The 24,125-nt window shown below is 56.8% G+C and overlaps 1 protein-coding gene across 1 annotated transcript; it reads right to left on the bottom strand.

Moving 5' to 3' along the window:
* On the bottom strand, positions 1–4,468 carry LOC130252858 (homeobox protein not2-like). Its single transcript, XM_056490861.1, has 3 exons — positions 4,294–4,468; positions 872–1,080; positions 1–159 (listed from the first exon to the last, which is right to left on the bottom strand). The coding sequence occupies exons 1-3, from the start codon at positions 4,466–4,468 to the stop codon at positions 1–3; spliced, it is 543 nt and encodes a 180-aa protein (XP_056346836.1).
* Between the last annotated feature and the right edge of the window lie 19,657 nt (positions 4,469–24,125).

The raw sequence follows: 24,125 nt of genomic DNA, 5'->3' as shown, positions 1-24,125 counted from the left end.
TCAAAGCTCCACGTCCACAGTGTCCTCCTCGTGCTCCTTGCTGTCTGTGGAGTCAGCACTGGCAGGCTGGATCACCCCAAACTGAGACAGCTTTGCTGCCTTCTGCTCCATGCTCTGCTTCCTCCACTTGATCCTCCTGTTCTGGAACCAGACTTTGACCTGCATGGCAAGTGGCACAAAGCTTAATCCAAGCCCTTTTCCAATGCCAGGTGCTTCCAAGGTGGATATCCCCAAAAAGCAGAGTTCCTTAAGATGGGGCCGTGCATTATTCCCTCAGGGAACAGTGAATGAGAAGAGGAGGAGGTGAAAGTGCAGAGGGTGAGCAGTGATGGGGCAGGAGCGGGGAGAGGGGCTGCAGCTGCATGAGAAGGGTCTGGGCAGGGAAATGAGGAGCCCCTGAGCCCATCCCCAGGACAGGGCATGAGGAGACCCCCCATAATTATCCCTTGTCCCCCCAGAACTTGGCCTTGTTTTGCTCCCCCTTTTTCCCAGCTGAATTTAGATCCCACTGTGGAAGATTACCTGGCTCCTTCTTTCCACACTAAGCAGGCAGTTTGCTGTGGGAGGAGCAGAACTCACACACAGAGCAGGGGAGGAATTATATCCAGTGTCATAAAGGGACACTTGGAACAGCCTCCAGGGAATGGTAACAGTGCAGACACAGCATCCAGCCCAGCTCAGCCCTAAAGCACAGCAGGGCTGTGCTCCTGAATGCCTTTTGTTCCAGTGCATGGATTCAGAGATCCTGTCCAGAAACCACCAAACTCCAGGCACAGCTCTCCAATGTCACCTGGCAGGGTGTCCTCCTCCCACCACGCTTCCCAGGGCAGCAGCAGCTCAGAGCAGCCAGGGGCAGCTCCACAGCCCTTACCTGGGTCTCTGTGAGGTGCAGGGTTGCAGCCAGGTCCACCCTCTCCGTGCCCACCATGTACTGCTGCTTGAGGAACTCCTGCTCCAGCCTCTCCAGCTGCTCTGGTTTGAACACTGTGCGCACTCTCTTCATCTTGCAGGGCCCCCCCGACCTCCAGGGCCCAGCAGGACCCAGAGAGTTGGTCCCAGCACAGTGAGACAGCTCCAGACCTGCCAGAAAGCAGCAAAAATTCAAGGGGTCTGCACTAAAGGGGAGGGGAGAAAGTAGCACCAAACCCAGCAGGGATGTCCCTCCCTGTCCCTACCCAGATAATCTCATCTAGGCTCCTTTTCCCATGGAAAGGTGCAGCAGAAGAAGAACTTTTGAGGGCCTGTTTTATCATTTTAACCCTCAGGATCCACCAAGGACAGTCCTGGACATGCAGCCAGACCCAAAGAAATCAGTAGTGAGGTGGGCAGGATTTGACCTGTGCCTGCACAGGACCTTTGTAAACAGGGCAATAAATTCATCAAGGGCTGCAGAACACAAAAATCCCAGCTCTGTCTCCAGAACCCCTGAATCACAAATGTTCAAGTTTGGGGGAGTTTACCCCAGGTTGGCCCCTGTTTTTCCCCTTGCCTTCGCACACAGTGCCAGGATCCAGCTCTCATGCAGGACCACATCCTGCCCCTCTGTTCCCCATGAAGCTCCAGGGGGTGCTGAGGATTTAGCAGGATTAACAAGTGTCTCTGACCTGTCTCCTCTCCAGCTGTGGCCTGAGGATAACTGTACTTAGCATAAATTAACATACAATCCAACACCAGCACTGCCCTGGCACCTGGCTGAGAGCAGCTCTCCCCTTCCTCAGTCCCTCATCCTCCTCATCCCTGCTCACCACAGAGCTTTGCTGCTTGAAAATCCCTTCCCAGCCCAAACTCTGATTCAGGGATTGCACTGGAGAGCTCCTGCAGGGCTCCCAGCACAGCAGGAAGGGTTTGGGAGCCAGGGAAGGGCAGCACTGGTGGCACCCCAGCTTCTCTTTAACACAACCCACGATTACAACCAGGGGGATTTTCCATGTGGAAATCATCCAACACACTGGCAGGACCTGGCCAATAATGCTCCCATCTCTGCTGCTCCAAAATATTGTGGCAAGGCAGGTTTCTGTGGGTTTTATGGAAATTCTGCACGTAATGATCCCCATTCACACCTGCTCCTTAGCTCTGCTTTAATGGCTGATCTTGTCACCAGGCACAGACTTGCACCTTGACCTACTTCTTTTCATTAATTGGGTGTAAGTTCTGCCTGTGTTTAAGGATTTGTGGGATGGAGACCTGTCAGCTTAACAGCTGTAATTGCACTTAAAACTATTTTCATCATTAAATTCTTTTCACCCATCACTTTTTGTTTCTATTTTAACACTGGAATAATAGCAAGTATAATTTCCAGCATGAAATGCTGAGTGGAAATCACTCTGAAAATTGTTTAACTGTGTTTTCATACCTGGGTATTTGATATAATATAAAGATTAACACAATTCTGCCAATGCTGTCTCGTGAAAGAAATAATATTTTAAGTAGCTGTGCTAAGTAATAAATAAAAGATCAGCAAATCTGAATATTGTAGCATCAGGATCAAAGCTGGAGTTCCTTTTACACACGGGCCTGGCTGCAGGTTTTGCCTGGACTACAGCAAGATCACACTCTAAATGCTGAAAAGGAATACTTCATTCTAAGAAAAACACTCTGAATTGAGATATTTTGTTAAAATGACTTGGTAGCTATCAAGTCCCAGTGAAAATTGAATCAGGCAGTATCATCCATCACCACAGTGTAAATTTACCCACAGATACAACAAAAACATTTTTCCTTAGATGCTTTTACACTAAAATATGAAGTTTGAGGGCCACGTGCCACAAAACACTTGGCAGCTTCACTCCTGTGAGTGAAAAATTGCAGGGAAAGCAAAATTAAGAGAGGGATGAGGGCAAATTCGGGAAAAGAGGGACCCACACAGCAGCAGAGGTGAAGAAATTAATTTTGGGAGCAAGGCTTTGGGAAATCACAGCAGGTTTTTGATTTAAACTCTGGCAGTGAAGTTTCTTCCTGATATATGAGAGGAGAAATAAATGGCAGTGTGTGTAAAATCTCATGGAATCACAGACTGCTCTGGGTTGGAAAGGTCCTTACAGATCTTCCAGTCCCGACCTCCACCAGCCCAGGCTGGAATACTTCTCTTGTGCTCTGTCACTTTGCTATTGAATCCATCCCAAGTTTTTGGCTCCATCTCTAATTTAAACAGTGAGTTTGGATATTCTGCACCAGGTTCTGAGTGATGTGTTAGTAAAATCCCGTGGCATCTTTAGGAATCAACCACAGGCTCTTTATCAAAGTGCTCAGAAACACCAGGGGTGTTAGAAACCGCCTTGCAATAGAAAAATAAAACCAAAAAAAACCCAAAACCAACCAAAAAGCAGCAACAAAAGCAAACATAAATCGTTCGGTTTTGGTCTCGCTATATCTATCGCTTACAGAGGGGGAAAAAATCCCTAAGGAAAGTTTTGCCTGTCCCTCGTCCCTGTCCCAGGGCACAGCGCTTCAGCTCGGGGCTGCTGCGGAGGCTGCGGCGATGGCCCGGCGTGCCAGCGGGACCGGAGTTCTGGGGTGCCCCGAGAACGGGATTTCATAGCGGGGATTCAATGTTCTGGGGTGCCCCGAGCCCGGGATTTCCCAGCGGGACCGGAGTTCTGGGGTGCCCCGAGAACGGGATTTCATAGCGGGGATTCAATGTTCTGGGGTGCCCCGAGCCCGGGATTTCCCAGCGGGACCCGGAGTTCTGGGGTGCCCTGAGAACGGGATTTCATAGCGGGGATTCAGTGTTCTGGGGTGAACCGAGCCCGGGATTTCCCAGCGGGATCCAAAGTTTTGGGGTGACCCGAGCCCGGGATTTCCCAGCAGAAATCCAATGTTTTCGGGTGCCCCGACCCCGAGATTTCCCAGCGGGGATCCGAGTGTTTTGGGGTGACCCGACCCCGATATTTCCCAGCAGGAATCCAATGTTTAGGGGTGACCCGCTCTCGCTATTTCCCAGCGGGGATCCAATATTTTGGGGTGACCCGACCCCGATCTTTCCCAGCGGGGCGGTGCCGGTTCCTCATCCCGTTCCCATCCCCATCTCCAATCCCGTCCCATCCCATCCCATCCCATCCCATCCCATCCCATCCCATCCCATCCCATCCCATCCCATCCCATCCCATCCCATCCCATCCCATCCCATCCATTATCCCATCCCGTTCCCATCCCATCCCATCCCACTATCCCATCCCACTATCCCATTATCCCACTATCCCATTATCCCGTCCCGCTCACCTGCTCCGGGCCAGCCCCAGCCCCAGCCCCAGCCCCAGGCTCCGGGCGCCGCTCCCAGCCCCGCGTGTGCCGGGCTCGGCGCTGCCGCGGGTGCGGGTCCGGCCGGGGGCCAGCGCGGGGCCAGCAGCAGCCCGGGGCTCCCTGCGGCGGGGCCGCGGCGCGGCGGCTCCCGGGCGAGCAGCGCTTCGATGTGGAACGGGGTTTTGGGGGGCGGCGGCGCGGCCCGGGGGCGCCCCGGGCTCTGCAGCATGGCCGGGCCGTGTGCGCAGCGCCGGCCCCAGCGCGGGTTATATGGAGGGCGGGGGGACATGCAAAGGAGCGGGGCGGGGGCTGCGCCCACCGCGGGCGGCCGGAGGAACCCCCAGAGACCTCCGGGCTCCCATCAGTGCCCTGCCGGGCCGTGGACACCCCGCAGACACACCTTCTGCACTGCTGACACCCCAAAGACACCCCTGCTTTACTAGGGACACCCCCACAGAAACACCTTCTGCACTGCTGACACCCCACAGACACAACTTCTGCACTGCTGACACCCCGCAGAAACACCTTCTGCACTGCTGACACCCCAAAGACACCCCTGCTTTACTAGGGAGACCCCCACAGAAACACCTTCTGCACTGCTGACACCCCACAGACACCCCTGCTTCACCATGGACACCCCACAGACACCCCTGATTCACTACTGACACCCCACAGACACCCCTGCTTCACTAGGGATACCCCACAGACACCCCTGCTTCACCACTGACACCCCCACAGACATCCCTGCTTCACCATCGACACCCCAATTTCCACACTGACATCTCTTCTTCCCCACCCACACTCCCATGGAAACCCTCCTTCCACACCAGCACCCCACAGATCCCCTGCCCCATCCCATGGATCCCCTGTCCTACCCCACACATCCCCTGCTCCACCCCACACATCCCCTGTCCCACCCCATAATCCCCTGTCCCACCCCATAGATCCCCTGTCCCACCCCATGGACCCCACAGCTCCCACTCTGCCAGCCCCACAGATGCCCTGTGCTCTTTGCCCATGGACCATGTGCTGGGAATGTGTCTGTACCTGCCCAGGTGTGCTGGGAGTGTTTCTGTACCTGCCCAGGTGTGCTGGGGGGTGTTTCTGTACCTGCCCAGGTGTGCTGGAAGTGTTTCTGTGCCTGCCCAGGTGTGCTGGGGGGTGTTTCTGTACCTGCCCAGGTGTGCTGGGGGTGTGTCTGTACCTGCCCAGGTGTGCTGGGGGGTGTGTCTGTACCTGTCCAGGTGTGCTGGGCAATGTGTCTGTACCTGCCCAGGTGTGGTGGGAGTGTGTCTGTACCTGCCCAGGTGTGCTGGGGTGTGTCTGTACCTGCCCAGGTGTGCTGGGAAACCAGCCTGGGTGTCTGTACCTGCCCAGGTGTGCTGGGCTGTCGGGATATCGGGATATGGGACAAGCTGCCACAGGTGGCCGTGCTGTGGGAATGGAGCTGTGCCACCCTGTGTGCCACCCTGTGGGTGTGGGTGGCACAGACACCTCTCCCAGCTTGGATTCCTGCTCAAGTCCCATGAAATTCTGGCTGGAAATTCACCCTGGCGTGTGCAAACACAGGAATCCCAGAGTCTCCAGGTTAATAACAGAGCAAATCCCCTGGGCTTTAATCAGCAGCATTAACCATCCCTGCACAGGCTCAGGGGCCACATCCACTAAATCCTGCCTGGAAAAGGCATTCATGCCCTCTAAAGTTTCTTTTCCCTGCACAATCCATAGAAATAACTTCTCCATAAATAATTTTGGGCATTTCAAAGCAGCTGGGAATGCACAGCAGGATTATCCTGCTCACAAGCACCCTGGTGATGGCTACAGGATCCTCAGGGAGGAGGATGCCCACAGGAGACAAAGAGTCCCTGAAGTTTGCCTTTAAAACACTTTTTTTTTCCTGCCTTTTAGCATCCTGTCTTCCCCAGCAGCTTCCAAACAAGTGAATAAATACAGCTGCTGCTTTATTGCTCCTTGTCCAAACAGGCAGCTCTGATCCTGCTGCCCTGGAACCACGGCTTTAATTGGAGTCACACCTTCAAAGCTGGGCCAGGGCTGAAGCCTCTCCCAAAAAAAAAATCACCTTGGGGAGAAAAACTTCCTTGGAGATTCCCAGCTCCTGGCTCTGCTGGCACAGAGGGTGTGTGGGGTGGAACATGGGTGCCATGGGAGGAGGTGGAGGGTTGTTAGAAGTCATTGAATCAATTCATGATTTTTGCTTTTTGTAAGTCCTGGCTGCTGTTGTGATTGCCAGGGAAAGTGATACTGGAGGTTGTTAAAGGATCTGTGTGGAGGTTGGGATGGGTTTGGATGTGTTGGGGTGCAGGCAGGGCAGGGGTGCTGATGGATCCCCCCGGCAGGATGGACAGACAGATGGACAGGGAACAGCTGGGATGGACAGGGAGTCACTGGGATGGACAGGGAACAGCTGGGATGGACATGGAGCTGCTGGGATGGACATGGAGACACTGGGATGGACAGGGAGTCACTGGGATGGACAGGGAGACACTGGGATGGACAGGGAGTCACTGGGATGGACAGGGAGCTGCTGGGATGGACATGGAGCTCCAGGGATGGACAGGGAGTCACTGGGATGGACAGGGAGACACTGGGATGGACAGGGAACAGCTGGGATGGACAGGGAGTCACTGGGATGGACATGGAGCTGCAGGGATGGACAGGGAGATACTGGGATGGACATGGAGCTGCAGGGATGGACATGGAGACACTGGGATAGACAGGGAGACACTGGGATGGACAAAGAGTCACTGGGATGGACAGGGAGATACTGGGATGGACATGGAGACACTGGGATGGACATGGAGCTCCAGGGATGGACAGGGAGATACTGGGATGGACAGGGAGACACTGGGATGGACAGGGAGACACTGGGATGGACAAAGAGTCACTGGGATGGACAGGGAACAGCTGGGATGGACAGGGAGACACTGGGATGGACAGAGGGACGTGCAGGGATGGACAGGGAGCTGCAGGGATGGACAGGGATCTGCAGGGATGGACAGAGGGACGTGCAGGGATGGACAGGGAGCTGCAGGGATGGACAGGGAGCTGCAGGGATGGACAGGGAGATACTGGGATGGACAGAGGGACGTGCAGGGATGGACAGGGATCTGCAGGGATGGACAGAGGGATGTGCAGGGATGGACAGAGGGATGTGCAGGGATGGACAGAGGGAGCTGCAGCGATGGACAGGGAGCTGCAGGTTTGGACAGAGGGACGTGCAGGGATGGACAATGAGCTACAGGGATGGACAGGGATCTGCAGGGATGGACAGACGGCTGCACCACCACCAAACCCCAGCTGACTTCTCCTTCCCTTCCCTTCCCCGGCTCGGCACAGGCTCAGCCTAACGAGCCGTCCTGTTTCCCATTAGTGCTGTGTGCTCAGCTAATGCATCCTGGTGGGAAACTGGAGATTTTCACCCGCTGGTAATGACCTGGGAAATGTAGCACCCAGCAGCCAGGCAGGGCGGGGGGCTCTGCAGGACCCCCACCTCCCCTGCCTCAGCCCCTCCAGACGGGATCTCTTTGGTGTTCTGGTGGTGGTTATTTTATTTATTTTATTTTACTCACTAGATCCTGCTCATTATATTTTATTCCTGTTTTGTTTTTCAAGAGTGTAGAAAATAAAAGGGGAACGGGGGGGAATCTCTTAGGGGGAGTTTCTTAGGGAAGGGGTAAAAAAAAAAAAAATCCCGACAACAAAACAACAACCCAAAAAGCCCCCCAAAAAGCCCCCAGCCCTTTGTAAACATCCCCCCTGAGCAAAGGGAAGGAGGTGAAAAGCATTTCCTGATAACTCCATTAAAGAATGAGGCTGCATTAACATTCCAAGTCCCTCGACAAGAGATGAAAGTGGGGAACTCGAGTTCAGCCTCTCCTGCTCCAGATGTTATTATGGGCTCCCTGAAAGGTTTTTTTATTTCTTTTTTTGCAAAGAGACAAAGATGTTGCCTACTTCAAACGGGGCTAATTGATGCTAATGACTATCAGATAGAGGGGGGGCCCTTTTCCCCCCTGCCAAGGGGAAAGAGAGAGCGCATTTTACAATCCCCCCATAGAAAACGCCCCACTCTTCAATCCAGGTTGGTGCTTTAGGGATTTTTGTTCCTCCCTGGCTGCTGCTTTCTCTCCTCCTCCTCATTCCCCCCCTCCCCGCTTCATCTTTTCTGTCCCCCTTCTTCTGGGCACCCCGCGGCTCGCACTTGTTTGCCCGTGAGAAATTTCACACCTCGCCTCTGGGTGAGCAGAGCCCGGCTCCATTTCCATCCCTCCGGCAGCCCCAAACCCATCCCAGCGGGGAGAAAGGGGTGGAAATTTCCCCGAGCCCGCAGCGAGCGCACGTGAAAACGTGACGGGGACTTGGTGCATCTGTAATCCGAGGTGTGAGTCCTCCTGCCAGCGGGGAACATCTCCTGACCGGAGCATCCTGCCTCGGGAGAGACCAGCCCAGGATCCAGCGCTCCTGCTCCCGGGATACCGGCCTGAGGGGCTGAAATCCTCAGCTGAAAGTGTCTTTTAATGGAAACTGCCTTAAGAATGGGGTTCTGAGCACCAGGGTTTGGCCCTATGGCAGATTGTCACAAAGGTTTCTCCTGCGCTAATCCAGAGTGAGAGTAAATAATAATCCATGAACCAGTAATGGGCAGTTAGGAATGTTCTGGAACCCCTTCAGCTGCTGCTTTGCCCCTTTCCAAAGTGGATCCCACTGAACCCTCCAGGAGAGGGGGGCAGGGATCCCTCTCTGCAGCGGGAAGAGGAGCACGGCTTTTCTCCAAGGATAATAATGGATGTGCTCCTATGAGGAGAAAATGGACGTGTTCCTATTCCTCCGCCGTAACACCCCGAAAAGATCAATTCCTCCGGCTGCTGTGGGGGCCGGGTGACCCTGCCCCAGCTCTGTCACCCTCCCCAGGCCCGGGGAGCTGCAGAGCACGGGGCTGGGGCTCAGTGCTCCCGGGAAATCCCACCTCTGCTGCTGCAGGACGATCCAAGTCACCTTCTGCACCCTCAGCCCCCCGCAGGGTCCCACCAGCAGCCCCAGCTGAGGACAGCAGCAAGGGGAGCAGGTGACAAGGGCAAGGTCACCCCAAAGGACTCCGCCAGAGTCTGGTGTCAGTCCAGCATGGGATGGACGGGACAATTTGGGGACGTGCCAGTTTCACAGAAGGACATCGTCCCAAACTCTGGCCTGGAGAGGGGTCTGTGCCCTTCTCTCCGTCCTTGTCACCTCATTTTGTCTCCTGCCCGTCAGAGCTCCCCAGGAGCTGACTCAACATGTCCCAGGCCCGGCTGGACGGGGTTCGGAGCAGCCCGGGACGGCGGGATGTGTCCCTGCCGTGGCAGGGGATGGAGCGAGATGGTTCCAGCCCCAACCATTCCGTGATTCTGTTTCATGAACTGAAAATTATCCCTGCACACCCAAGGCTGGTGCTCGGGGGAGGCAGGGGACAGCAGCCCCGTCCCCAGCCCAGACAGCCAATACACACCCGGGCCAACCCTCAGACAGCGCTGCCCGGCCCCATTGTCAGGTTAATTTGGGATAATGGCCTGCAAAGCACCGCAGCCCCATCCAGGCCTCATTAGCACTCGATAATATCGCGCATCCTGAGGAATTAGGGCTTTTCCCCTCCTCTCCCGGGGGCAGGGGCTGATTCATCACCCGGGCATGTCCAGGCAGGAGCCGGGGGGCAGGACGGGACTCTGCCCCAGCTTCTCCTTGGGGGGATCCTGATCCCGATTCCCTGATCCCCGCGGGCTCATAACTACGTGTGGCACTCCTGGGTGCCACATCTGGCCCCAAATCTCCGCCAGATGTGGAGCGGGGGAGCGGGACGTGCTGCAGCCCCCGCCCTCACCCTTCGCGGCTGCTGGAGCGGCTGGGCTGGATGACCTTGAAAAGTCTCTCCCAAACCGGGAATTCCGTCATTCCGGCTGGATGGGGCTGCATCCAGCTGCAGCAAAGGCAGCTTTTTGGGGAACTTTTTGGGAACCCCCAAAAATCAATGAACGCTCGCGATGCTCCGCGCTCCTCCCGGCACAGCTCACGGGGGCCGCAATTCCAGGTGTCGAGAGCATCCCAAACCTGCGCATTTAAAATTAATTGGGAATTATAACCAAACTAAGCATTGAGGCCGGGCCTGAGTGCACCATCAGCCCGCTGCTCCCTTCAATTATCTTTTTTTCTTCCCCCACATTGTTCTCCCCTAATGAGGAGACTAATGACCAAAGGATGGTTCATAAGTGGTTCCCAGACTCTCCTTGCCCAGGGCAAACACCGTCCACAATAGGATCACAAATTGTAGGGAGAAGCCCCGGCTGATCACATCAGAAACGGTGCAGGGATTTATCTCTCGGCCTTAACAATAACAGTATGTTCTTAATCGCCACTCCAAAGGGACAACTGGCGGGGGATCTGCCCGGCCTCATCATTAAAAGCTGGCAGCATCTTTGCTAGCGCTGCCCCTTTGTTCATCTTTCATTATTCCGATGCTCCGGCCCCGTTAATTCCTCTCCATCTTATTAAATCAATAGAGATGTGCTGGGGGAAGGACGGGGCTGGGATCCGGCTGGGCTGGGGGGGACAGAGCCCCCCGAGTGCCCACCCGCTCCTGCGGCGGGGAAACTGAGGCGCGGGGGCTTCGCAGCCCCGGAACCCCGGCGATTTCCCAAAATAAATCCGTGTTTCACCAGGAGCGAGGGTTTGGCAGAGTTGGGAAGAGCTTTACCTGCCGCACCTTCCGTGAGCTCACCCCACGGCATCGGGGATCGCTTATTTAATTATTTCATCGGTTTTTAAAATAAAATCACGCCGTGCAAAGGATGGAGGTGCCAAGGACACTCATACCCATCCCACAGCATCGGGGATCGCTTATTTAATTATTTAATCGGGTTTTGCAATAAAATCACGCCGTGAAAAGGATGGATTGTGCCAAGGACACCCATATCCATCCCACAGCCGCAGAGATCACTTGATTTAATGATTTTATCAGTTTTTACAATAAAATCACGCCGTGCAAAGGATGGAGGTGCCAAGGACACCCATACTCATCCCACAGCATCGGGGATCGCTTATTTAATTATTTAATCGGGTTTTGCAATAAAATCACGCCGTGAAAAGGATGGATTGTGCTAAGGACACTCATATCCATCCCACAGCCGCAGAGATCGCTTGATTTAATGATTTCATCAGTTTTTACAATAAAATCACGCCAGGCAGGGAGGGTCTGGTGCCAGATTCTCCCCAGGGAAATCCTGGTTCATCTATGCTGGGGTGACAGTGACACAAGACCAGGGTTTTTTTTTCGCCACAAACCGTTTGCAAAGAGGAAAAATATTAAATTTCTTTTTTTTTTTTAAATTTTTCTTTTTCTTTTTCTTTTTCTTTTTCTTTTTCTTTTTCTTTTTCTTTTTCTTTTTCTTTTTCTTTTTCTTTTTCTTTTTCTTTTTCTCTTTTTCTTTTCCTTTTTCTTTTTTATTTTTCTTCTTTTCTTTTTCATAACAGCTCATTTCACTAGAACTGGTTTAAACCCAGAATTTTTCAGCCTGAAGATTTTGGTCCCTGCAATGCTCAGTCCATAGAGGGGAATCCTCCATTTATCAGTTCCCCTGCAGAATTTAACTCCATTTCATCCTTCTTTTCATCTATCCAGGAGAGTTTAATATAAAAATGTGACGCCTTTACTCCCTGAGCAAGGCGGCTCGGGGTAAATTCATCCCAGACAGTCTGGGAAATGCGGGATGTAGTGGGATTTCCTCCCATTGCTCATGATGTCTTTTTTATATTCCCACTGAGCCCGGGCAGAGCCGCCCAGCAGCCTCGGGAAACTTATTTGATGTTTCAATGGGGAATTAGCGGGGAGGGAGAAGCGGGGGAAACGCTCCCTGACCATTTAACAGGATTACACGAGGGGAGGGAGCCCGGAGCGCTCGGGCTGTGCCTCGAGCCCCAGCCCTGCTCGGGACACGCTGATCCCTCCGAGCCACCCCCAAACGGGGGGCAGGGAATCCGGGATTGTCTGTAGCGCTTCCCTGGAGGCTTTTGGGGTGAAATGTGGCTTTTCCTGCACTCAGCAGCTGCAGCTTCCGCAGCAGCGTTTGGAGCCCCAAAAACGAGGAGAGGGATGCAGGAATTGTGGAATGATGGGGGTGGAGCTCAGAGGTCTTGTGGTGTCCCCAAAAGCAGAGAAAGGGACACAGGAATTATGGAATGATGGGGGCTGGGTCTCAGAGCCCTCTGAGTGTCCCCAAAAGGAAGGAAAGGGACACAGGAATTATGGAATTATGGAATTATGGAATTATGGGGGCTGGAGCTCAGAGCTCGCTGAGTGTCCCCAAAAGGAAGGAAAGGGACACAAGAATTATGGAATTATGGAATTATGGAATTATGGAATTATGGAATTATGGAGTGATGGGGGCTGGAGCTCAGACATCCTGTGGTATTCCCAAAAGCAGGGAAAGGACACAGGAATTATGGAATTATGGAATGATGGGGGCTGGAGCTCAGATCCCGCTGAATGTCCGCAAAAGCAGGGAAAGGACACAGGGTGCGGGTGCGTTCCCGTGCCCACCCCGCACAAAGAAAGGAACGATCCCGGCGGGAAGGGGCGGGCAGGGAGCCCCAGAGCCGCCTGCTCATCCTCTCCCTGCTCATCCTCTCCCTGCTCACCCTCTCCCTGCTCATCCTGTCTCTGCTCACCCTCTCCCTGCTCATCCTCTCCCTGCTCACCCTCTCTCTGCTCATCCTCTCCCTGCTCATCCTCTCCCTGCTCATCCTCTCCCTGCTCACCCTCTCCCTGCTCACCCTCTCCCTGCTCATCCTCTCCCTGCTCATCCTCTCCCTGCTCACCCTCTCTCTGCTCACCCTCTCTCTGCTCACCCTCTCTGCTCATCCTCTCTCTGCTCACCCTCTCCCTGCTCACCCTCTCTCTGCTCACCCTCTCCCTGCTCACCCTCTCTCTGCTCACCCTCTCCCTGCTCACCCTCTCTCTGCTCACCCTCTCTCTGCACATCCTCTCTCTGCTCATCCTCTCTCTGCTCACCCTCTCTCTGCTCACCCTCTCTCTGCTCATCCTCTCCCTGCTCACCCTCTCTCTGCTCACCCTCTCCCTGCTCACCCTCTCCCTGCTCACCCTCTCCCTGCTCACCCTCTCCCTGCTCACCCTCTCTCTGCTCATCCTCTCTGCTCATCCTCTCTCTGCTCACCCTCTCCCTGCTCACCCTCTCTCTGCTCACCCTCTCCCTGCTCACCCTCTCCCTGCTCACCCTCTCTCTGCTCATCCTCTCCCTGCTCATCCTCTCTCTGCTCACCCTCTCTCTGCTCACCCTCTCTCTGCTCACCCTCTCCCTGCTCACCCTCTCCCTGCTCATCCTCTCTCTGCTCATCCTCTCCCTGCTCATCCTCTCTCTGCTCACCCTCTCCCTGCTCACCCTCTCCCTGCTCACCCTCTCTCTGCTCATCCTCTCTCTGCTCATCCTCTCTCTGCTCACCCTCTCTCTGCTCACCCTCTCTCTGCTCACCCTCTCCCTGCTCACCCTCTCCCTGCTCATCCTCTCTCTGCTCATCCTCTCCCTGCTCATCCTCTCTCTGCTCACCCTCTCTCTGCTCATCCTCTCTCTGCTCACCCTCTCTCTGCTCATCCTCTCTGCTCACCCTCTCCCTGCTCACCCTCTCTCTGCTCACCCTCTCTCTGCTCATCCTCTCTCTGCTCACCCTCTCTCCCGTCTCCCCGTCCCAATCCCACCCCGATCTCCATCCGCCCGTTTGCAGCTCCCAGCACGCCCTGCCCGTCCCAGCCATCCCCACCCGGGAGCCGCGGCCGCCCCTCGGGACACTCCTGGCCCCCAGAGCAGCCGGGAGGGCTGGGTGCTGCATCTTCGCCAGAAAACCTTTATCCCCTTAATAAAGCTGCTTCATTCTCACTTCATTGTCATTATCTGTCACTGAAAGCCACCTCGGGTTTTACAGGCAGGTGAAAAAGCCGCGTCTTTGTGGGAGCCGTGGGCTGGGAAGAGACTGGGGGGTTTTGGGGTGTGGGGGGATTTGGGTAAGGACACACAGCTCCTATTATTTATTGTTTCTTTATTCTTTATTCTCTTATTCTTTAATTCTTTATTTTCTTATTCTTTATTCTCTTATTCTTTATTCTGTTATTCTGTTATTCTTTATTCTTTAATTCTTTATTCTTTATTCTGTTATTCTTTATTCTTTAATTCTTTATTCTTTATTCTTTATTCTTTATTCTTTATTCTTTATTCTGTTATTCTTTAGTCTTTAATTCTTTATTCTGTTATTCTTTATTCTTTATTCTGTTATTCTTTAGTCTTTAATTCTTTATTCTGCTATTCTTTATTCTTTAATTCTTTATTTATTCTCTTATTCTTTATTCTTCATCCTGGGGGATGGGAGGGCCAAGGCAGTGCCCCCAGTGCATCGATCCAGCCCGAGACCTTTCCAAGCATCTCTCCCTCATTTTCCGCAGTGCCCAGCCTGGATCCAGTGCCGGTGCCCCAGCCGAGCTGCGGACAGGATTGCAGGGGAAGGAAACTGCATCCCCACCCCCTGCCCAGCCTTGGACAGAAAGTGACCGGGATGGATCCAACTTTTCCGCAGACCATCCACTCCATCCCGCAGTCGGGGCAGACCTGGGGCTCGGCTCTGCTCGTCCCCACCGCAGCAATTCCTGTTTGTCCGTTCCCCGCCCCAGAGAAGCTGCGGACAGGCGGTGCTGCCGGGAGGACTCGGGATGGAATTCCCGGTGACTCAGCTGTCCCGAGGGCACAGACCCCTCAGGGGCGATCGCGACAAAACCCTCCCGCTCAAACCCCGAGGTGCCGGAGGAATGTGATTTAATCCGTGCCGTGTACAAGCACATTTAAAAACCCCGATCGAGCCCAGCAGTTTTAATTAAATCATTCCCGGCTCGGCCATTCCCTGCGGGAGCATCCCCGGAGCGGGGTCGGGTCCCCCCCTGCTCCGGGAGGAGCCGGGTCCCGCTCCCGGGGGATTAAAGGTGTCCTGAGAACAAGGAGAGGCCGCAATCAGCTCAGCCCCCCGAGAGCGCTCTTGTCTGGGCTGATTGCAGCGAGCCAGATTAGCGCCTTAAACCCGCGCCCAGCCCGACAGACGCGTGAGAGCCTGAGCGCAGTTTGGGCTCTTTGAGACGTGCCGGCTAATCCCTGCAGAGCCGGGACAAAGGGCGGCTTCCTCCCGGCGTCCCCGTGCTCTGTCCCCGTGCACTGTCACCGTGTACTGTCCCCGTGCACTGTCCCCGTGCACTGTCCCATTGTACTGTCCCCGTGCATTGTCCCCTTCTTCTGCACTGTCCCCTTGTACTGTCCCCTTACACTGTCCCTTTGTACTGTCCCCGTGCACTGTCCCCGTGCACTGTCCCCTTACACTGTCCCCTTGTACTGTCCCCGTGCACTGTCCCCTTGTACTGTCCCCTTACACTGTCCCATTGTACTGTCCCCGTGCTCTGTCCCCGTGCTCTGTCCCCTTGTACTGTCCCCTTGTACTGTCCCCTTACACTGTCCCATTGTACTGTCCCCGTGCTCTGTCCCCGTGCTCTGTCCCCGTGCTCTGTCCCCTTCCACTGTCCTCTTGTACTGTCCCCTTGTACTGTCCCCTTGTACTGTCCCCGTGCTCTGTCCCCGTGCACTGTCCCCTTGTACTGTCCCTTTGTACTGTCCCCGTGCACTGTCCCCGTGCACTGTCCCATTGCACTGTCCCCTTGTACTGTCCCCATCTGCACTGTCCCCGTGTACACTGTCCTCTTGTACTGTCCCCTTACACTGTCCCCTTGTACTGTCCCCGTGCACTGTCCCCTTACACTGTCCCCTTATGCACTGTCCCCTTGTACTGTCCCCTTGTGCACTGTCCTCTTGTACTGTCCCCTTGTACTGTCCCCGTGCACTGTCCCATTGTACTGTCCTCTTGTGCTGTCCTCGTGCACTGTCCCCGTGCACTGTCCCCGTGCACTGTCCCCTTCCACTGTCCCCTTACACTGTCCCCTTGTACTGTCCCCTTGTACTGTCCCCTTGTACTGTCCCCTTGCACTGTCCCCGTGCACTGTCCCCTTGCACTGTCCCCTTGTACTGTCCCATTGTGCACTGTCCTCTTGTACACTGTCCCCGTCTGCACTGTCCCCTTGCACTGTCCCCTTCTGCACTGTCCCTGTCCCCTTGCACTGTCCCTGTCCCCGTGCACTGGCTGCTCCATGGACCCCTGGGCTCGGGGACAGGACACAGGGACAGAGGGGGGGACACTTTCAACCTCTCCCTGACAAGGTGGAAACTGCTCCGTGCAGCGGTGGAGGAGCTCAGCCTTAAGGGCAGCACACATTCCTGGCTCTCACCGTTTCCCCTTTCAATGGAAGCTCTGCCATCAGCACCCCCGTGCCGGGCTGGGGACAGCTCCCAGCGCCCTGGGGAGCCTCCCTGGCGCTCCAGGGCCAGGTGGGGCCAGGTGGGGCCAGGTGGGACCAGGTGGGACCAGGTGGGGCCAGGTGGGGCCAGGTGGGGCCAGGTGGGACCAGGTGGGGGCAGGTGGGGCCAGGTGGGGCTCAGCTGCTCCTCGGAGAGGCGCAGGGAGGCGCCGAGCAGGCAGCGCTCCTGCCCCACCAAACTCAAACTGCGGCTCCAGCTGTGCCAGCTGCTCGCTGCTGAAGGTGTCCGGGCACGCTCGGCTTTGCCAGGCTGCGCTTTCAGCACTCGGAGATCAGGAAGCCTGGAGGGGACACAGAGAGGGGGCAGGGTGGAGAGATCCCCTCCAGGGTGGGGCCCCTCCTCGGGAGGGTCTGTTCTGGAGAGCAGAAGGAATATTCACGTTTGTTCTCTTTAAACATTTCCTGGGGATCTCCTTGGAGAGGTGGACACAGGTCCCTCGTGGAATAAAAATCCCTGTGAGGGCATTTGCCGTGCAAAGGAGGAAGGAGCTCTCCCACACCTGGAGATGTCCCTTTTGGGGGGTCCCCAGAGGATTCCTCTGGAGGGATTCCCTTGGAGAGGTGAGAGCAGATCCCCGTTTGCAATGTCCCCATGGGAGGGGTGGACCCAGGCCCCCGTTCGGAGACTTTCTCGGGGGAGAAGAGGGCAGGACCCTCCCTGGAAGAATTCCCCTGGGAGAGGCAGCCAGGGCTCCCCCGGAACAGATGGAAGGAGGTCCCGGTTTGGGGACATTCCCACTGGAGAAGGGGCTGGAAGAGATCCCCGTGAGTGGGATCCCGTCTGGGGAGGTGGCCAAAGGTCCCCCCTCGGAGCGGTGGAAGGGGGTCCCCGTTTGGGGGTGTGTCCCTGGGAGAGATGGGTGTCCCCAAGAGAGGAGGGTGTGGGACCCCGAGGGGAGAAGAGTCCCCGCTGTGGGGCGGGCCGGGGTCCCCATTGCGGGGTGTCCCCGTTGCGGGGTGTCCCTGGGTCCCATTGCGGGGTGTCCCCGTTGCGGGGTGCCCCATTGCGCCTTTATAGGAACGGGGGGCAGCGGAGCGGGACCGCGGCATCGGCCCTGCCGCGCCCGGCATCGCTCGGGTCCCCTCCTGTCCCCCTGTCCCTCCCGGCCCTGCCCCGGTCCCCTCCTGTCCCCTCCTGTCCCCTCCTGTCCCCCTGCCCGCCCTGGCCATGTCCCCGAGCCGTGCCCGCTGCTCTCCGGAGCGTTGTCACCGCAGTGTCCCCAGCCCTCGGTGGGGATGTGCCACCGCAATGTCCCCCAGCTCCTGATGGCAATGTCCCCTCCATGTCCCCTTCCCTTGAGTGTCCCCTCCGTGTCCCCCTGCCCTTGGCTGGGTGTCCCTTCATGTCACCTCACCCTCCATGGGAAGGCACCCCCGTGTCCCCTGCCGCCAGTTGAGGTGTCCCATGTCCCCCTGCCCTTGGCGGGTGTCCCCGTGTCCCCCATTGGGATGTCCCCACCCCTGGGGCAGAGCCCCCCCCGCCGTGTCCTCCCCCAGGGTGACATTGGCTCTGAATTACTCCGGCAGGAGGATCCGGACACCCAGGGACCCACAGCAGCCCGGTGTCACCCCGAGGCCACCAAATTCCCGGGGAAGGGACTTGGTGTCCCCGTTGGCGCTGTGAGCTCTGTGCCCGGCCCGCAGCCCCGCACTGCCGATTTTTGGGGGGCTCAGTGGGGGCACAGCCGCAGGGATGCCCTGGTGGCAGTGACGGGGGGCTGTCCCCGCACCCCCAGCTCGCCCCGCTCGGCTGATGGGATTCAGATGGTCATTAGGGGCTGCGATCCTTAAAAACCCCGCAGCTTTTCCTAACGAGCTGGGAAAAGTCACACCTCGGCCGCTCAAAGACTCCCCCGGGGCTGGGGGCTTTACTGGGGAGGAAATGGGGAGCGGGGCGGGGGTCGCAGCTGCCCCACAGCAGCGCTGGGGACGAACCCCGGGTGGGATAACCCCGAGCGGGGCTGGGGAAATCCTGAAATCCTCCCGGGGCTGTGCCATGCTCCGCTCTGCGGCATCCCAGGGGTGGGGATGGACATGGGGACCCCAAATCCGCAATTCTGGGGCACCCCCGGCCTGGAGCTCGCAGCTGGCAGCTCCCCAGGGGGGTCTGCACGCCAAAAACAGCCATAAAACCCCACGGGGGGCACCGTGCCCGGGTGATGCCACATTGAGCCGCACAGGGACCCCTCCCACGGCAACCGGGGCAAATAAAGGCGCTGGGGAGGGGTGAGATGAAAGGGTGGCAGGTTTGGTGTTATTGGGTCTCAATTAGGGCCTTGGGGAGATAAAAAGGCGGGAGGCCCTTGGTGGGCTCGGCTGTGTTTGGATAGGAGGTGCTTTCCCTTTTTTATTCCCCTTTTCCTCCCCTGTGTTTGAGGGAGCTCAGCAAACACCCCTGGCACCCTCCACTGCGGGTGGTCCCAGGACGGGGGTGCTCAGGTGGCACCTGTGGGGTTGGGATCCAGGTGACATGGGGCCAAAATGGGGATCCTGGGACCCAGGGGGGATTTAGGATCCGTGGGGTTCGGGTTCATGGGGTCTGGAGTGGAATTGGGGATGGATACTGGTGTCCCCGTTTGGTATTTGGGATCCGTGGGGTTCAGGTTCACATGGCCTGGAGTGGAATTGGGGATGGATATTGATGTCCCCGTTTGGTATTTGGGATCCATGGGGTCTGGAGCTGAAATGGAGTTACTGGTGTCCCCGTTTGGTATTTGGGATCCCAAACTATTTGGGCTAAAATACAGATGTGCCAGTGGCTGTTTGGTTCCCTTTGGTTCTTTTCCAGGCGGGAGAATCCTGTCCTGGGGAGATGAGGGAGGTGTCAGGAATTTGGGGAGGTGCTGCTGTGCAGATGAGGAGCAGGGAGAGCTGGAACTGGGGTCGCTGCCCACAAACCCTGTGATGTGAACCCGGGCACGGCTCGTGCCTAATTTTGAGGATTAATTGCCAAGGCTCCGGCTCCTCAGCTAATTAATGACAAAGATGCTCATTAGTCCTGCGCAGGGTGTGGATTGCGAGGGATGGAGGCTCCAGGATCCCTGGACAGGCACCCCAAAATCCCTCTGCACGGTGGGGCAGGGACACCCCCAGTTTGCCGGGAAAAGGGATTTTCCACCAGCTCTGCCAAAATCACTGGAATAAAGGGAAAGGGTTTGGTCCCCACCGCCACCAAGTGGCCGAGGAGGATCCAGCCCTGACCCTCGTCCTTTGCAGGATCGTTTTATCGGCATTCCACATCAGCCCCCGCGAAAATCCGCTCTGTTTCCAGTTATTAAAGGTCTCCCACCCGCATTTGGGATGCAGAGCAAAGCCCTCCCTTAAGCATCCTAAGATATGCAGCTCCACTTCTTCTCTCCAGAGAGCTGACCCAGCTCCAGGGAGGTTTTCCCAAGAAGGACTTGGATGTGCACAGGTCACCCCGGCTGTTTGAGGGTGAAAATGCAGGAAAAACAAAGGAAAAAAATATTGTTAAACCCTGGAATATTTCCCTGACCTGAGAACCTCCATGTACAGGAGCTTTTGGAAGCTGGGAGCTCCAGCAGAGGAATTTCTGCAAATAGCTGAGTGATGGGGGATAGAATGTGCCCCAAATCCCAAAGTGGGGGTGTCCTGCAGCAGGGCTGGGTGCTGGGAAGGGACCCCCGGGACAGGGAGGGTCCCCCCAGGGCTGGCTTTGATCTCCTCGGGAATGGGATGGGTTTCCCAGGGCTGGGATGGATCCCTCAGGAATTCAGGCAGCAGGGCTAAGTCATGCTCAAAGCTTTTTCCATGCACCTGAAGGGAAAATGATGATTTTATTCTTTTCTCCATAGTCTTCCTTTTTATTCTTTCTTTTCCCTTCCCTCTCTGCTCTGCTCCTGCTCCCAAACTCCTCTGGGTGCTGGTGGTGCCAAAGGAGCCACTTCCAGAAAAAAAAAATCACTCTTTGGAGCATCTGGGTCTGCTTCCAAAGGCACCTGAAGTGCTGAGCATCTCTGATCCACAGGGATCCTGGGCACCCCAGTTAGCAGGGAACATCCCAGTTGGGAAACATCCCAGTTAGTGGCAATCCCAGTTAGCAAGGATCCCAGTTAGTGAGAATCCCAGTTAGCAGGGGTCCCAGTTTGTGGGAATCCCAGTTAACAGGGGTCCCAGTTGGGGAACATCCCAGTTAGCAGGGGTCCCAGTTTGTGGGAATCCCAGTTAGCAGGGGTCCCAGTTGGCTCAATGCAGTCGGCTGCCAGTTCCCGTCACCAACCATCCCAATTAACAGGCTGCTAATTACCGGGGATGCCAGTCAGGGCCGATCCTACTGAGTGCACCCAGAGACCCCAGTTAGTTACGGGGATCCCAGTTAGTTACGGGGATCCCAGTTAGTTACGGGGATCCCAGTTATGGGGATCCCAGTTAAGAAACGTCCCAGGCAGTGGATCCCAGAGGATCCCAGCTGGGAGGAGCCGGAGGGCGGGGTGCCAGTGAGGTCCCAGTAAGTTCCCAGTGGGGTCCCAGTAAGTTCCCAGTGGGGTCCCAGTAAGTTCCCAGTGGGATCCCAGCGAGTCCCCGCGGAGCCGTTCCCGCAGTGACCGCCAGAGGGCGATCCCGGACCGCGCTGGGGACAGGGGACGAGGGATGGGACAGGGGAGGGGGCAGGGGAGGGGACAGAGGGATGGGGACACTGGGATGGGACAGGGGAGGGGACAGAGGGATGGGGACACTGGGATGGGACAATGATGGACACAGCGGGATGGGAACAGAGAGATCGGGACAGCGGGGTGGGGACAGAGGGATGGGGGTACTCTGGGATGGGACAGCAGGATGGCGACAGTGGGAGGGGACACACTGGGCTGGTACAGTGGGCTGGGGGACAGCAGGCTGGAGGGGACACCAGGCTGGGACACACCGGGATGGGACACCGGGATGGAACACCGGGATGGAAGACACCTGGAAGGGACAGTAGGACTGGGACACACTGAGATGGGACACCAGGGTGGGATACAGCAGGGAGGGACAAAGGGGCCCGGCACAGGGTGGCACACAGCAGGCTGGCACACACCGGGATGGGACAGTGGCATGGGACACAGCAGGGTGGCACACAGCAGGGTGGCACACACCGGGATGGGACAGTGGCACGGGACAGAGCAGGGTACCACACAGCAGGGAGGGACAAACGGGGTTGGCACACACCGGGATGGGACAGTGGCACGGGACACAGCAGGGTGGCACACAGCAGGGTGGCACACAGCAGGGAGGGACAAACGGGGCTGGCACACACCGGGATGGGACAGTGGCACGGGACAGAGCAGGGGGGGACACCCCGGTGCCAGGAGGTTTTCCCAGGATGTTTATCACAGAGATTCATCCCGATGGACAAAGGGGGTTCTGAGCTGTCCCCTCTCCCTGCTCTGGTGCCACTGAGCCGCACCAGCTCTGGCTGAGCCTTGGGGTGTCCCTGTGGGACGTGTCCCCACCGCCCAAGGGACAGCAGCGATGGGGAGGGGGAGATTTGTCCTTCACGCGCCGATTTTGGGACGGCAGGACCCAGCTCCTGTGCCATCCCCCCGGGGCCCTGCTGGGTCCCCTTTTGTCACCATCTGCCCCGGGAGGGGTCAGCGCGCTCCATCTGCCCGGCGGGACAGTCACCCGCGGTGTCATTGCCGCATCCAGAGGCGCCCGCGGAATTGATGCGCCGGATTTCCACCCCGCTCTGTCAACAGCGCTCCGATACCCCCGGCGCCCCCTTAATCCCCCGCACAATTGCGGCTCGCTGTGCAAACAGCTCGGGGGGGCTCCGCGTGTCCTTCGGGGGGCTGAGCGAACCCCGGCATCGCTAACGCGGGATTGCGGCTGAGCCGAGCCCGCGCCCCCCGACCCCCAATCCCGCCGGGAACACGGGGGGGCAGCTCCTGCCCGCTATTCCACATTATTATCCACCGATTGACTTCTAGGCAGGGCAGTAACCCCGCGGGATTGACGCTCTGAATCCCGGCCGGGGATCAAACGGAGCCAGTTTTCCATGCGGGACCCGCCGGGTGAAGCCCCCAGTGAGGATTTTGCCCCTGGAAGGGCGGGTGGAGGGGACGGGGGGCAAGGAGAAGGGAGAGGGGCGGGGGGAGCCCCCAGCCCTCCCCGCTGCGCCCAACAATCAGAATAAAAGCAAATTATTTCTCCCATTTCCCTTCCCGAGATGAGCGATAAAGTGTCCATCCCGAAAAGCGCCTGATAACGCTTTAATTTCACTGCAAGGCCTAAAAAATGCCATTTCTAGGCAAAGCAGGGCGCCGCTCTCCTCCCCGGCCAGCTTTTGATAAATGTTGGGTGATTTTTTTTCCTCCCGGTTTTATTTTTTTTTTTTTTCCCGTTCCCCGTTCGGTTGGCGCAGGGGAAATGCCCCCGGAGCTACGAGCGCCGCACAATAAAGCAAAATCATATTTTAGTCAAAATAGGCAGACGGCGCTCGCAGCCAACTTTCAAATTAGCATTTTGAGGGCAAATATGCAGCAATTTGAGATAATGAGGCCTGATTATTCAATCCAATGAATGTTAAATAGGCAGCGAGGGCGCCCGCGCCTTATCTCCCCCGCTTTCCATTTATTTGACTTTAGTTTAGTTTTAATCGTTTCCCATTTGAACTCTTTATTTGTCTTGGCTCGGGCCCCTTCCCCCACAGCCGCGGTCCCTCCTCTCCCCGCTCCATCCCCGCCCTGCCAGCCGGGATTCTGCTCCGGGAATCTGCTGCCGCCGCTCCAGCCCCTTCCCCGCGGGCTGAACGGGATTTGCTGTTTGTGCTCCGAGGAACTGGGGCTGGGGGTGCTGCTGTCCCACTCTGGGGACAGGTTTGGGTGTTTTGGTGGTGGTGGGAATGTTTGCAGGGATGTGAATCTTGGGAGGAGATTCCGTGGAACTGTGGAATGTTCTGGGTTGGAAGGAACCGTAAATCCCGTTTAGTTCCAGTTCCAGGGACACCTTCATCCATCCCAGGGGGATCCAGCCTGGCCTTGGGCACTGCCAGGATCCACAGCAAATCTGGGAATCCCAGCCAGGCAGGAATTCCTTCCCAAGCTCTGCCTGCTGGGCTCCAGCTCTGCTCCATGGGGTGAGAGCCCTGCACAGCTGGATCCCACATCTGCTCACACCACAGGCTCAGGGGCTCCGTGGGCTGGTCAGGCACAGAATCCCAGAGGGGTTTGGGATGGAGGGACCCCAAATCCCACCCAGAGCCACCCCACCCATGGCAGGGACACTCCCACTGTCCCAGGGGGATCCAGCCTGGCCTTGGGCACTGCCAGGGATCCAGGGGCAGCCACAGCAAATCTGGGAATTGCAGCCCAGGCAGGAATTCCTTCCCAAGATCCCAGCCCCATCTCCCCTTTCCCAGTGGGAGCCATTCCCTGTGTCCTGTCCCTCCAGGCCTTGTCCCAAATTCCAGCTCTCCTGGAGCCCC

This window comes from Oenanthe melanoleuca, chromosome 4 (assembly GCF_029582105.1).
Source record: "Oenanthe melanoleuca isolate GR-GAL-2019-014 chromosome 4, OMel1.0, whole genome shotgun sequence".
NCBI lineage: Eukaryota > Metazoa > Chordata > Aves > Passeriformes > Muscicapidae > Oenanthe > Oenanthe melanoleuca.
Note: the sequence above shows the minus strand (reverse complement) of the source record. Positions and strands in the feature narration are given on the sequence as shown.

Excerpts from the sequence above, each read along its gene's own strand:
- LOC130252858 (XM_056490861.1), bottom strand. The coding sequence starts at position 4,468 with ATGCTGCAGAGCCCGGGGCGCCCCCGGGCCGCGCCGCCGCCCCCCAAA. Across the intron at positions 1,081-4,293 it reads CGCACCCGCGGCAGCGCCGA|GTCTGGAGCTGTCTCACTGT; the intron begins GCCCGGCACACG and ends GCTTTCTGGCAG. Across the intron at positions 160-871 it reads TGCACCTCACAGAGACCCAG|GTCAAAGTCTGGTTCCAGAA; the intron begins GTAAGGGCTGTG and ends CTTGCCATGCAG.